Raw genomic sequence first — 15,855 nt, 5'->3', positions numbered from 1 at the left:
GTTTATCCTCAAAGACAACTAAGTGTGTATTCAATGGCCTTGTCAGCTGTCTGTACTTCTTTTCTAAACTTAGGAGAAAAAATATACAATGAAAAAAATAAGAATAAAAACATATGAACAAAAAAATATGAGTAAGAAATAGTTTCAAAGACATACCAAGGTAATATTCTTTTTCATAATAATAAAAGTTTCCCAAGTCTAACAATAAATGCACACACACACACATATATATATATATATATATATATATATATATATATAAAGATGTATTTTTCCTTTTTTATTTTATGTGCTGTTTAAAAAAATCATCTAAGTTTGCAGGTTATATTTGTTTCCATTATAATGAACCAAACTTTGAAGAATAAATATTAATGAGATGAATGTTTTATAAGAAAGGAGTCATAAATACAATGATAAAACAAGAATAAATATTTTAACACCAGATAGTGAAAATTATATAAATACAGAGTCTTGTTGGCATTTGGAATTACATAAAAACTTCTACAAATCTACATTATTTCTAGGTAAAGTAAGAATTATGGAGGTGGAGAATACTGTTGTTTTTAAACAAAAGGTTAGCTTTTTTGATGTTATAATAAGGCTTGGAGATAATATAATTTTTCTCTCATAACTTTAAGATTTGAATTTGAGTAGAATTTCCTTCAGTGATGTTGGGTTCTCTTCAAGACCATTTTTGAAGACATGCACATTTGAATGGTGTCTGGACATTTTATAATTTTGACTGAAAATTTTAAGAGCCTAGACACTTCTAACTCCTTTATCCTTCTGATTAACCTCCCCCAGGCTGGCCTTGACAAAGGGTTTGGCTCAAGTTGGTTTCCATATGAACCATGCTTTATTTAAGGAGGTATTTCTATCTAAAACTCCATTTGTTTAACTAGTTTGCTCATCTCAGTTCTATAACATTCCCCATTTTCTTTGAGCACCTGTATTCCTGTGCTCTCACATCCAGTCTACATGAACAAGCACACTGCAACAATGTTCCAAAGAAAAGAAAACAAAGTGAAATTGTGGGCTGGCTGTGAGGAAGGGGATAGGGCAGGTACTCTAAGAGTGGTCAGAAAAGATCCCTAAGTAATGACAGATGAGCGGGGCCAGAACAGTGAAGAGCCAGCCACTCAAAGAGCCTGGGGTTGGGGGAAAGGATGTACATTCCAGGCAGTAGGAATGACCATTGCAAAGACCCCGGGTCAGGAATGAGGTTGGTATACCTGAGGAACCAAATGGCCAGTGGGGCCACAGCAGAGGAAAGCAATCCATAGTAATAGAGGACATGACTCCAAATCTTGTACAACACACCCTGTTTTCTCTATTAGGATCTCAAGAACTTGTCTCCTCCATTTCATCCCCGTGATTACTTTTGTTCTGACCCTAAGAACCTATAGCTGAAATTATTACAATAGCATTTGCACTTGTTTATTGCCTGAGATATACTTCCCCTAACTTTCTGTTGACTCTAAAAATTTTTAAATTTGAGTAGAATTTCTTTCAATGATGTTGGGTGCTCTTCAAGACCATCATTTTTGAAGACCTCCACAAGAGAAAGGTGTCTGAACATTTTATAATTTTGCATCATTATCTCCTCAGAAAAACCTTCCCTGACCCACTCACCCTGATTGAGCTGGGTGCCTTTCCTGTGTTCCTAAGCATCCTGCGCCTACTTCCCTTCAGCACTTGCCACACGGAATTGTCATTATGTTTATTTATCTAAGCTCCTTCAGGACACATAGTGTATAATTTACCTCTGCATTCCCAGGCCCTATCTAGACCAAAAAGTGACTGCCAAATACATATTTAAATACCACAAAATCTATTGCTCAGTTGATCACCAGTCCTAGGACTTAACAATGAGAAATGCTATAGGAGGAGCCCATGGCCAGATACAGTAATAAACACTGTCTAAAGAAGTTTGCAATTTAACTGTTACGCTATTCTGATAATCTTTCTATATAATTAGTACTACCAATTGTATTATTCACTACTAAATATATTTTTACAATTGAAATTTAAGCTCTAACTTATCCCATATGTAATTGTACATTACTAACCTTATCGATTTCTCCAACTTTTTTCAAATGGAGATATGCCATTCTATTTCAGAGAAAACAATTAACTATATATTTGGTAAGCAGAATTATACCTTAGCTCTTGAAAGCTAACTAATACCTTATCTTTACCACTCTAACCCTAGTGCTTAACTTCCTGTTGAATGAACATGATTTAAAAAAAAAAAAAATATGTTTACTTATTTGAGAGAGAGAGAGGGAGAGAAAGAGGCAGAGTGTGGGCAGGGGAGGGGCAGAGAGAGAGGGAGATACAGAATCCAAAGCAGGCTCCAGGTTCCGAGCTGTCAGCACAGAGCTCAATGAGGGGCCTGAACCCACAAGCCGTGAGATTGTGACCTGAACCGAAGTTGGATGCTCAACTGACTGAGCTACCCAAGTGCCCCATGAACATATGATTTTCATGAGACCCCTACATCAAATTTCTAAGATTCTCAGTTCAAATTTCAAATGTAAATTCTAATTATCTAATTTGAATAGTTTAATAGCAACCTATATAACTTGGATCTCATATTTGGTGTCAAATTGTTGACTTTTCACATAAAAGCTTAAAGTTTAGATTTTGCTGATTATGTGCTAATTATTATAATAGGTTCATCTGCATACATGGTTAGAGTGGAAAACAAACTGTGAAGCACACTCAAAAAGTAATAATGAGTTCTTAGCTCTACTAAGTTTTTTGAGCTATCAAATCAAAATGGAATAATTAAGAACAAGGGTTTGAAAAACTTAAATGTTGAAGGGCTGGGAAATAAAAAGAATATAAAATTTAAAACACAGGGAGTTGAATTAAAAGTACCCTTCTAATCATTTAATGTTAGTTTCAAACGCTTCTTGAACTATCTATGGTCAAGAATTAAAAAAGTTTGAGTCATTGAAAATCTGTGCTTTTGTAAGAAAAACAATTAAATGTGTGCACAGATGTTGTGGTAATGTCAAATGATATTCAAATTTCCATACTCTTACTTTTGATTTCTGTACATATTTTGTCTCAGAGAGTTAGCACACTGGAACCATTCATGCATCATACTCTGAGTAGCACTAGTCTAGAAGACAAAAAGTTGAGCCATCTAAGGATACCATTTAACCTACCCTATCATCATCAGGGGGAAATGTGAAGATGTCATTGAAGATCTCACTTGAAGGCCCCATACATACCCCCTGACACTCTAAAGTTAAATCAGAAACCACAGAACTCTTTAGTGGGGCATGTCTGAGTAGAGAGGCAGATCTCCAAAACAACTCTTTAATAAGAGAACTACTGCTTAGTTATAACAAGTTTTCACCAGGGACCTTTTAGAGTAAACAGGAAGATAATATGGTAGCCTAACAATAACTCATTATGATACTGAAGGGAATACAGAGATGCATAATGGGTCATAACCCAAGTTTTGGAAGAAGACATCTATGTTCAAATCTTAACTCTATTACTTTGTATCTATAAGGACTGAACAACTTACTTCAATTTTGATTATCTGAGCCTCAGTTTTGTCTTCTGTAATAGACACCTCACAGAGTTATTGTAAAGATTAAGTAACACAATATACACGTTGCTTATTACAGTGCCTGGGACAAAATACATTCTCAGAAAGTGACTATTACTTTAGCATCATGATGGTGATATTCCAGTGCCTTTCTAGTTCAGATATTACCTTTGCCAATTTTAAGACGACTCTCTGAGAATCAGAGTAGCCATCTCCAGACCATATTTCACTAGTGACTAACCCTAATACTCTCTTTTGCTAACACGGAGAGATAGAAGTTTGGGGAAAAATAAAGGAGCATAATATATTTAGACAAGTTCCTGTTCACTTAATGATCAAGGTAACAATGATACAGCTTTAGTAGAGTAGGTTTGCATATCACAGTATTTGAGTAAAGTGTTAAGATTTTAATATAATTTGGTTATTTTTATTGATATAATTTTTATGTAAAGTTGTTATAGTAATCAGACTTAATACATATCCTTTTAGTTATCAAAAATGTGGAATCTCAAAACATTTCCATAAATTGCCTTACAGTATACAACAGTGATATTCAGAGGGTGGTCTGTGAACCCCTAGGGGTTTTCAGGATCCTTTACTGTGAAGATAAAGCCATTTTCATCATGATATTAAGACATTATTTGCCTTACACTGTGCTGATATTTGCACCGATGGCACAAGGCAATAGTAGGTGGATTAAACTCCTGGCATCTCAGCATGAATCGAAGCAGTGGCGCCAAACTGGACCTATTCATTTTAGTCCTCATTTCCATACATGAAAAGAATTTTTCTCCTGCCACTTCATGTCTTTGCTGAAGCAGTAAAATGACTAATTTCAAATCTTGACCCTTAATATGTCTTTTTTTAAAAAAATTTTAAAATGTATTTATTTTTGAGAGAGAGAGAGAGAGAGAGAGAGCGCAAGCACAAGTGGGGGAGGGGCAGAAAGATAGGGAGACACAGAATCCGAAGCAGGCTCCAGACTCCGAGCTGTCAGCACAGACCCTGATGCAGGGCTCAAAGCCACAAACTGTGAGAGCGTGACCTGAGTCGAAGTCAGACGCTCAACCGAGTCACGCAGGTGCCCCAATATGTCTTTTTAATGTTGTGTTAAGAAAATAAAAAGCATACACAAAGCACTTCTGTATACTGAAATGGACATTTATTTCCAGAAAACCACCTGTACAATTGTTTGAATTGTGAGCTAAACTATTTGCTATTACTTTTGCTGAAAGGATGACTAACAAGTTATAATTTAGGCTGAGGTAACTGAGTCATTTTCTCAAAAATGAATGAATCTGTTACTTTAAGAAAAACAACTGACAATATTTGTTTACAATGATAAAATCTGACCTTTCAAGTGAAAATCAAGAGTTTGGGAACTTCTATCTGCCATGCTGGATTTCACAGTTTCCCAATACTTGAAAACTTTCCTGATGACATCAGTGGTGGTATCAGTAATTTGAAAATATATAATGAAATGTGTCAGCATTACAAGATACAAATGACTCACTCAATCAATGTTTTTCAATTTACCAGTGTCATGATGTTATAAAAGCATGCAAGAGGAAAAGAGACACTAAAAGTGCTGACACACCAAAGGATTTTCAAGAAAACAGAATAGGAACGCTTTTCTGAAAAGGGATTCAGCTCTCACACTGCTGGATCTACCACTTGGTAAGTTTTGGTATAGTATCAAGGAATATTTACCATTATTTTAAAAGTCAAACTACAAGGGTGCCTGGGTGGCTCAGTCAGTTAAGTCTCAGTCAGACTCTTGCTTCTGGCTCAGGCCATGATCTCACGGTTCATGAGTTTGAGCCCCATGTATCGGGCTCCACGCTAACAGCGCAGAGCCTGCTTGGATTCCTGGTTTCCTTCTTTCTCTACCTCTCTCCCCTGCCTGCATATTCTCTCTCTCAAAATAAATTATAAACATTTTTTTTAAAATCTATTTAAAAAAAGTCAAACTACGTATTTGTGCAAAACTGAATTTTCTTCATATGCCTCATTAAAAGAACGTATCACAAAAGACTGTAGAAGCAGATATGAGACTCCAGCTGTAGTCTTTTATACTCAACTTGAAAGAAATTTCCAAAATAAACAATTCCGCTAGGATATATTTTTAGAAAGAAAGTTATTTAAGACCTATCCTAGCCATACAAATTTCAGAAAAATTATGCTTTGGGATTTCAGCGTATTATAGTTTCATAATGCAACCTAGTTAGGATATAGAGGATTAACTATAATGTCCCACAGCAACTCATACTAGCCCATTACTTTTTTTTTTCCTTGTACCAATACAAATGAAAGAACTTAGGTAACAGTTAGGCATTATTTTCAAACAAGAAATCTAAAACCTTCAATGCAATCTTTGTCATATGATTTTTGTGATTAAATAAACTATATATGAAGTTCATAGTGTTACAAGTATGATTTCTAAGCTTATCTATGAAAGAACACTGCAAAGTTTTCAAAATCATTTACTGCAGACAAGGTCTTAAATGGATTTGATCTCTGTCCTCTAGAAAAACATAATCAAAGCATATAAGCTGTCATCGGTGTATAAGCAGTCAAGTAAAAGTACCAGAACAATCAGTGAACCATCACTAAGATAAGACATTTAATCTATGTACACATCATAAATGGAAACATTTTAGAGATGGAAAAAAAAACAACATACATTAGGATGAATAACAATGGAAAATCTATCCTTAGATTAATTCGAACAAGCCATAAAGCTTTAAGGATTAACAGATAATCAATTTAGATGATGAAGAAGGGACAGCTCTAAAAGAAAAAAACTCTAGAAAGCTCAGAATGAACTTCAGCAGTAAAAAAAGTAGGATCAATAAACTAGAGGCAGTATAACAAAGAAATATCTGAATAGCCTCAACAAGTAACAATTTTGAAAACATTTAGGTGTGAAATGAAACTGTGCCCTTTTTTTTTTTTTTTTTTTTTTTACAAATAAACACATCACAAACTACAAGGTTAAAAAAAAAAAGTACAAGATTTTAAATTCTACTTTAGGATTTCAGAAATGGAAGAGCTGTTACCAAATGAATATCAACCACTAATATACTAACTTTTGTTAAATTTATCAGATAGTTTCTAGATAAAGGGGCATGGATAAGCATATAAATAATTTTGGTCCCTGCCAAAACATAAAAGCTCAGCTGGATGACTGCTTGCAAAAAATTAAGTTATAAAGTTTTTATGAAACATCACTTTGTATGCAGATGAAAACAAATTTAACTTCAGGTCCCTATTATCACAGCAGGTTGCCTTTTCTGTCATAACAGCACTCATTTAGGAGTTCACATTTGTGGTTATAGTATTTAAGATGATTCAAAAGCGTAAATGCTTACTTTTAAGGTAGGAAACTAATAACAGAAAAACATCTCACATTAATGAGACTGGTGACACTGCTGTATTTTATAATCAGTTCTTTAAAAGGATACACAGATACTTCCAAGAAGCCATGTGGGAATTTATCAAGATTCATAAAAATCTTTTATCTTCAAAATTTCACCACTGGAAATTTGTTGTAAAGAAATAGTACAACAGTAAAAACTCTGTTGAGTTATCTACAACATCAAAAAAGAGAATCTGTTCACTACTATATTTTTACTTCTAATATGAAGAACCTGATTATAATATCAAAAACTAAATGTTCAGCAAAAGGGACAATAGTCTGAGTGAAGTGCATAGCCTTTACAATGAATTATTTAAAAAAGCTGATAAAAACCAGTAAGACTTTAGACATGTTAAGTAGAAAAAAAAAAAATATCAGACTGAATATGCTCTAAGAATACAATTAAGGAATGTATCTGAAAAAAGATTGAAGGAAAATGAAAAGAAAAAAAATTGTTTTAGAATAGTGGAATTATAGGTTAATATGCTTCTTTTGTGAAGATTTTATTTAATGTTATAATTAAAATAGGTACTTCCAAAAACACTTCAGAGAAGAAGATAGTAATAGTGGTTAAAAATGAAACTAATACAGGTGCCTGGATGGCTCAGTCGGAAATGCATGTTGACTCTTGATCTCGGGGTTGTGAGTTTGAGCACCATGTTGGGTGTAGAGATTACTTAAAAATAAAATCTTAAAAAAAATGAAATTAATATAACAATTGTGACCAATTATACTTTTTTAAAAAAACTGCACTTTTCCTATGAAATACCATAAAAATATTTTATTGATTTTTCATGTCATTTCTGTTATCTGTCACTACACTTTGTATTAAAGTACTATAAAACGTAGCTTATGCTGAAGAATTTTCTGCTCATAGGCCACTCAAGAGTAACTACACAAATTAAGTTAGAATGTTATTATGATTCATCCACTCAGCAAGCATTTACCAAGTGCTTAACCGCGCTGCTCCCTGCAGGAGGGGCCGAAGAGTCTCCCATCATTTGATCCTTCCAGCCTCACTGGTCTTTGCCCGGCATACCCTTCTCTACTACTTTGCTTTTGATCCTGGCTTTCTACTTGGCCGATTTCAGTGGTCTATTTCAGGACTCCAAACTTACTTTAATCCTAAGACTTTTGGCTCTGTGGCCAAAAATTTTTTTCATCTCAGTTTTTTCAAGGTAGTTGCCAAGCAATTGTTGCTGGCAGATCTGCAGGTATAGCTATAATCTTGGGGACTGTGGTTAATGTGAACAGAGAGTAGGTTTAATTAAAAAGGAAATGCAGTGTGGTTAAGAGTACAGACTTCATTAAATCTGGGGTCTTCTGCTTATGATTTGTATGACTTTGGGCAAGTTACTCAACCTCTCTGTAACAGTCTCCTCATCTGTCATACCTGCCTCATAAAGTGGTTGCTAAAATTAAAGAAAATATGTGTAACACTTAGAACAATGTCTGGCCACAGTAAGCACAGCATGTGATTATGGATAATTTATATATAGTTATTTAAAAACAATCTACAGTTGAGAAGGAAAAAACATACCAGAGTGAGCCTGTGTTCTGGGGATAACAATCTTTTTGCACGAGGGAGTTTGTTTTGGGGCTTCAGAGAGCCGGGATTCTCTCATTGGATACAGTTCTAGCAGCTGTGGGGGAAACTCAGTGGTAGCAAGTTGTGGGTGTTACTGAAATAGACTTTTAGATATTTTCAGGACCAGAATATCACAAATGTACCCTGAGTTTTTATTACAATCTGTGTTTTTTTCATATTCCCACACAGGCAATCATCCTACAACTTTTAGTGCACATATAAAAAAAAAATTCTTTTTTAAGAGAGAGAAAGCACACAAGCACAAGTGGGGAGAGGGAGAGAGAGACAATTCCAAGCAGGCTCCACGCTCAGCATGGAGTTCGACATGGGGGATCTCACAACCCTCTGATCATGACCTAAGCCAAAAGCAAGAGTCAAATGCTCAACTGACTGGGCCACCCAGGTGCCCCCCCCCAACTTTTTTTTTTTTTTTTTTTTTATTACAGAAATCATCAGGGCTACTGGGTAGCTCAATTGGTTAAACACCCGGCTCTTGACCTAGGCTCAGGTCATGAGCTAATGGATCCTGAGATCAAGCCTTGGGTCAGGCTCTGTGCTGATAGCCAGACAGCGTGGAACCTGCTTAGGATTCTCTCTCTCTGCCCCTTCCCCAATAGCGCTCTCTTTCTCTTTCAAAATAAATAAATTTAAAAAATAAAAAAATTAAAAATGTTTATTTTTGACAGAGAGCGTGAGGGAGGGAAGGCGGGGTAGAGAGCAAGGGAGACAGAGGATCTGAAGTGGGCTCTGGGCTGAGAGCAGAGAGCCCCATGGGGGTTCCAACTAACAAACCAAGAGACCATGACCTGAGCTGAAGTCGGATGCTTAACTGACTGACCCACCCAGGTGCCCCCCAAAATAAAAATAAATTAAAGAAATCATCTACTAAACTACTTGAAAACTAATTCAGGCACCACTGGGTGGGGGGCAACGTTTGCTTATAGACAAACTTAAATACGTTATATGTATGTACATGTGTGCATATCAAGGGAGTCAGCAAACTATAACCTCTTGTCTGTTTTTGTATGGCCTACAAACTAAAAATGATTTTTACATTCTTAAATAGTTGGAAACAAATACACAAAAGAATATATCATGACACATGAAAATTAAAGGAAATGTAAATTTCAGTGTCTGTACATAAAGTTTTATGGAACACAGCTGCATTCATTCATTTATGAGTTGTCTATGGCTGCTTTTGGGCTACAACAGCAGAGTTGGATAGCTGCCAGTTGAGACCTATCCAGCTTGCAAAGCCTAAAATATTCTCTCTGGCCCTATACACAAAGGGTTTGCCATAGTACGTGTTAGAGGAAAGGGAGTAAATTAATCTCTCAGATGTGGTTCTCCAAATGTGACTAAACTGCCATTTTTAACTATGATAACATTCACTTCTAGGATACTGAACAGAGATGCTTCTCCCCCAAACTGGTGATTCTTTGAGTGGTAGCATATTCCTTAAAAGACACTAACTCCTGCGGTGCCTGGGTGGCTCAGCCGGTTAAACATCTGACTTTGGCTCAGGTCACGGTCTCACGGTTTGTGAGTTCAAGCCCCGCATCGGGCTCTGTGCTGACAGCTTGGAGTCTAGAGCCTGCTTCTGATTCTGTGTCTCCCTCTCTCTCTGTCCCTCCACAGCTTGCACTCTGTCTCTCAAAAATAAATAAACCTGTTTGAAAACTTGAACCTATCCAGAGTTCATTGTTGTTGAAAATTTGGCCCTGCCTGTAACTTGTTATGCAGTCTATTATCAAAACAAAAAATGCAGAAGTAAAGGAGAAAAGGAACTACAATTTACCAAACATGTACCATGGGCCAAACACATATTATTTCTTTCAGGTCTCTACAGCACTTTTATTAAGTGGGAATTACTGTCCCTATTTTACCAAGGTAAGGACAGAGGTTCAGTGATGTTAAGCAACTTGCCAAAGATTATACCGTCACTTGAGTGGCAGAACTGGGCTTGGAACCTAAGTCTAAAAATCCGAAGCCTCAGTTATTTCCCCTAAATCAGGGGCTCTCAAACATGATGATGTTGAGTCATAGTACGAAGTGCATTTTACTTCACGATACAGTATACAGATACCTAAGTACATACAGTTGAACAAGTTTCATGTGAACCAATACTTAACCCGAAACCTGCAGTGCACTCTATATCTTATTCTAGTCCATAAGTTAAAAATTGATGTCACAACCAACAAAAGTATTGCCGTAACCCACTAGTAGATCACCCTTATCTAATATTTAAAAACAAAAAAAATCAGGGGTGAGGGGGGATGGGCAAAATGGGTGAAGGGGAATGGGAGATACAGGTTTCCAGTTACAGAATGAAGAGGCTGCAGGGATGCAAGTTACTGCATATGGAACAGTCAATGGTACTGTAACAGTGTTGTACGGTGACAGACGGTAGCTGCCCTTGTGGCCAGCACAGCATAATGCACAGAGTTGTTGAATCACTACACTGTGCAACCAAAACTAATGTAATATTGTGTGTCAAACAAACAAACAAACAAATAATGTAATGTCATAATGTTTCTCAGAGTGGAATTCTCAATCCAGGGAAGAATATCAGTGAGGCTCCTTACTTATTATAGTTTTGCCAACCTTACAACTTGTACGTCTGCTCTGAGAAAGCAAAATCAGAGATGCCCGTCAGGGCTTATCGAATGCTGTTCTGAGACAAGAGGTATGCGAGACAACCGGTTGAAAGGGTATGTTCCAAGCGCTTCATATATTTAATCTTCGCAACAACTCTATAAGGCAGATACTATTATTGTTCCTGCCTTACAGATGAAGATACAAGCACAGGAAGCTTAGCTGATGTGCCCAAGATGGCAGGCCTCTGAGGAAGCAGTGGACCCAGGCGGGCCGGCTCCAGAGCTCACACCCTTAATCGCTTTGCTCGAGCACCATCTGCTGTAGCACTCCACACCTGGGTCACGCCAGTGTTTCAAAACACCAACTTCAACAGAATTGACTTCACATTTAACTTTGGATTAAGAACTGGCCATGTAAAGAATAGTTCCATATTTTTAATAAAAGTGCTATTAAAATGTTCTATTAATTATACTGTCACCATTCACAATGTTAGGGGAAAAATCTGCTCTCTCCTGGTGCAACATATGCTTTTATTTTACTAGGAAACAAAAGTCAGATACAACATCGTGATTCCATTTTTTTGTCAGAGTGTACCTTTGCTTCAGAAACAAATTATATGTTATTATTGATCTATAACAGTTAATTCTTCACGGATACACTTTTCGAAATACCGGCCTATGTTCTTCTTCCTCATATTCAGTAACACTATGCTAGGGCAATTAGAACTGAGACAGGTATGTCCCATGCTTTCACTGAGCTGAATATTTAAGAGGGAACACATGCATTAAACTAATAATTTCATCATTAATGACAAGTAAAAATTCTAGAAGGGAAAAATATAGCATGCTTTGAGAATATATTACTGCGGTCCTAATCTAGGCAACATGGCCAAGACATCCACAAAGCAGTGATATTATTGTTGAGTTATAACGGATGAAAGAGAATCTTTCTCCTCAAATGATTTCTAGGCAAAAAGAAGAAAATGCAGATCTTGAGGAGGGAAGGATGACTCTTCTAATAAAATCTGGTAATTTGCCAATATTACTTGTTGCCAACCTGACAAACAACTTCAGGTAGTACCTGCTCAAGACACTTGCTAGGAACAGGAAAAAGGGAGAGCTGACTGGCTTACTTAAAGGAGGGTGATTCTGCTGTAGGTGGAATAGGGGTGCAGTTCTCAATGCTGTTGCACACTGGAATTCTAAGGAACTATCTCAAGTTTCCAAAGAGGCCATGCACTGTGAAAAAAAGAACCTGTTTAATTTACCCAATGTCCTATGCCAGGTGAAAAAAGAAATTGTAAAGCTAGTGAAGATCATTATCAGAGGGTGATCCTATTGATCAATTTACAGGTATCTACAAATGCATACAAAGGAATGAGACTTTTTTTTTTTTTCATTTCTGATCTTAAGAAAAAGTATGGCTGCCATCCTGAAGAAACTGGAAACATAAACATTATCATTATAAAAGAATTGAAAACAGGTGGGGCACCTGGGTGGCTCAGTTGGTTAAACATCTGACTCTTGATTTTGGCTCAGGTAATGATCTCACAGTTTGTGAGTTCGAGCCCCATATCGGGCTCCTTGCTGACGATGTGAAACCTGCTTGGGATTCTCTCCCTACCACTCTCTCTGCCCTTCCCCTGTTTGTGTTCGTTCTCTCTCTCTCTCTCTCTCTCTCTCTCTCTCTCCCTCCCTCCCTCTCTCCCTCCCTCCCTCTTCTTTCTCTCTCTCAAAATAGATAAGCTTAAAAAAAATTGAAAACAGTAAAGCACAAATAGAAAAAAAAAAAATCCTCCCTGGACATTCGCCTTTGTTTCCAATCAGTAGACAACAGGCATGGTTAATTTAAATGTGTAGACAATTCATTTGATGTTGTATTGTAAACTATAAACACAAGTTTTTTTCTGGTTCACCCCACACACTTTGTTTTTGTTTTTGCTGTCATTGCCTTTCCTTACATTCCTTTGCCATAGGACAAATTATGCAAACAATTTGGTAGTAGGAAGTAGGTAGTAGGCAGTAGGACAGTTGGTAGTAGGAAGTTTTCTAGTAACAATAAGAGCAACTATTCATAGGAAGTTTATTATGTACTAGGCACTCTGTGAAATGCTTTCAACACATGACTGTCTCTCACTTAATTCATCACAACCACCTTTTGACCTATTATCATATTCATGTAATAAATGAGAAAACTGAAGTTCCAAGAAGTCAAAAAACTCTATGCCAAAGGTCACACAGTGAGGGATGCCACAGTCAATCAAACAGATGCCATTCCTTTTGAAGTTCATTCAACCTCTTGTTGGAACCAGTATATCTTCCGAATCCCACAGGAAGGCTGATGAGTATCAAGGACAAGTAACAGCAACCTTATGATTCTTCAGCCACTGTCTTTCTCAAATGAGAATAGGGCTAAAATGAATACGATTAGAAGAAGACTAAATAGAGGTAAGTGGACCACAGTTATAACAACCAGTGGTTATAAGCTGGTATTTAAAAACTGGGGCGCCGGGGTGGCGTAGGCAGTTAAGCATCCAACTCTTGATCTCGGCTCTGGTCATGATCTCGGCTCAGGTCATGATGTCACGGTTTGTGAGATCAAGCCCCACACTGGACTCTGTGCTGGTGGTGCTGAGCCTGCTTGGGATTCTGTCTCTCTTTCTCTCTGCCCCTACCCCTGTGTGCTCTTTCTCTCTCTCAAAATACATAAACTTAAAAAAGAAAACATATGCCAGGGTTCTAAATTTCCATGCATCAGAATCTCCTCTCAGTCTAATTAAAATACAGATTGGTTGGCTCCACCCACAGATAGTTTCTGATCCAGAAGGTGTGGGGAAAAGTCTGAGAATTTGCATTTCTAACAAGTTCTCAGCTAATACTGCTGTTCCAAGGACCACAATTTGAGAACCAATGCTCTGTATACACTACATAAATTCACTCCCTTACATGCTAGTATCCAAAACCTATAAAGAGCTCACCAAACTCCACACCCGAAAAACAAATAACCCAGTGAAGAAATGGGCAGAAAACATGAATAGACACTTCCCTAAAGAAGACATCCGGATGGCCAACAGGCACATGAAAAGATGTTCAATGTCGCTCCTTATCAGGGAAATACAAATCAAAACCACACTCAGATATCACCTCACGCCGGTCAGAGTGGCCAAAACGAACAAATCAGGAGACTATAGATGCTGGAGAGGATGTGGAGAAACAGGAACCCTCTTGCACTGTTGGTGGGAATGCAAATTGGTGCAGCCGCTCTGGAAAGTAGTGTGGAGGCTCCTCAGAAAATTAAAAATAGACCTACCCTATGACCCAGCAATAGCACTGCTAGGAATTTACCCAAGGGATACAGGAGTACTGATGCATAGGGGCACTTGTACCCCAATGTTTATAGCAGCACTCTCAACAATAGCCAAATTGTGGAAAGAGCCTAAATGTCCATCAACTGATGAATGGATAAAGAAATTGTGGTTTATATACACAATGGAATACTACGTGGCAATGAGAAAGAATGAAATATGGCCTTTTGTAGCAACGTGGATGGAACTGGAGAGTGTGATGCTAAGTGAAATAAGCCATACAGAGAAAGACAGATACCATATGGTTTCACTCTTATGTGGATCTTGAGAAACTTAACAGAAACCCATGGGGGAGGGGAAGAAAAAAAAAAAAAAGAGGTTAGAGTGGGAGAGAGCCAAAGCATAAGAGACTGTTAAAAACTGAGAACAAACTGAGGGTTGATGGGGGATGGGAGGGAGGGGGGGGTGGGTGATGGGTATTGAAGAGGGCACCTTTTGGGATGAGCACTGGGTGTTGTATGGAAACCAATTTGACAATAAATTTCATATATTGAAAAAAAAAATTCACTCCCTTACATAGCTATGATAAATAAAACCACACACTCTTCCTGGGGAACTAGAACATAAATAAAAGGCTTCTTTCAGGGGTTAATGAGGTGGAATTTTCTAGCAAACATTTATAATTTTTCCCTTTATTATACATTTAAACATCTGGTACATATAAGAAATACAAAATACAACTGACAAACTTCCTTTAATATTTAAACCGTATGTGTTTTTGTATTTGCCAAATATTCTCATGATGAGATTTAATTTGTGAAAAACACACATAACTTTCATAATTAACATATATAGTATAAATAGGTTAAGTTTTAAATATTTTTTCACTGCTTGTTCCAGTTTTCAGTAGTGAATACTACTGTGAATAGTAGTGAATAGTAACAACCATTGTTGCTAAAGAGTAACTGAACTGAATGTATAATGTTTAACAAGAAAGATTATTCAAACTTTCCAAGATACATTACAAAACTACCGAAGACAAAGAGAATACAAAGAAATACTTTATCCTAAATTTACCAATTTTAGTTATTTCATTAAATAAAGCATGCATAAAATTTAAGACTGGGCTAGAACATTCTAAAGTAGGCTTTAAAACATAATGATAAAATAGCCCTTAGTGCTATTTTAGTAATTATATACACTGAATATTGGCAATGAAGTAAAATCTTACCCAGATCTAGTCGTTTTGAATTCCACCTTGAGGATAGGTTTGCATGGTTCTGGTTTCTTCCCATCCTTTAACTGTTTTCCTAAAATATATTTTCCTGAATTAAATTCTAAAATTCTAAATTACTCTAAATTCTTAAATTGATAGTTAA

At 36.8% G+C, this 15,855-nt stretch overlaps 1 protein-coding gene across 4 annotated transcripts in view; it reads right to left on the bottom strand.

Annotated features, from left to right (window-relative positions):
• The window catches only part of STXBP5 (syntaxin binding protein 5), a 174,048-nt gene that overhangs the window by 82,225 nt on the left and 75,968 nt on the right, over window positions 1-15,855 (bottom strand). For all 4 annotated transcript variants that reach the window (XM_030316544.3, XM_030316546.3, XM_030316547.3 and 1 more), the window contains exon 9: window positions 15,708-15,786. In XM_030316544.3, coding sequence (XP_030172404.1) covers window positions 15,708-15,786 — 79 coding nt within the window. The remainder of the gene's footprint in view (window positions 1-15,707; window positions 15,787-15,855) is intronic.

This window comes from Lynx canadensis, chromosome B2 (assembly GCF_007474595.2).
Source record: "Lynx canadensis isolate LIC74 chromosome B2, mLynCan4.pri.v2, whole genome shotgun sequence".
NCBI lineage: Eukaryota > Metazoa > Chordata > Mammalia > Carnivora > Felidae > Lynx > Lynx canadensis.
This window is presented reverse-complemented; position numbering and strand designations above follow the sequence as displayed.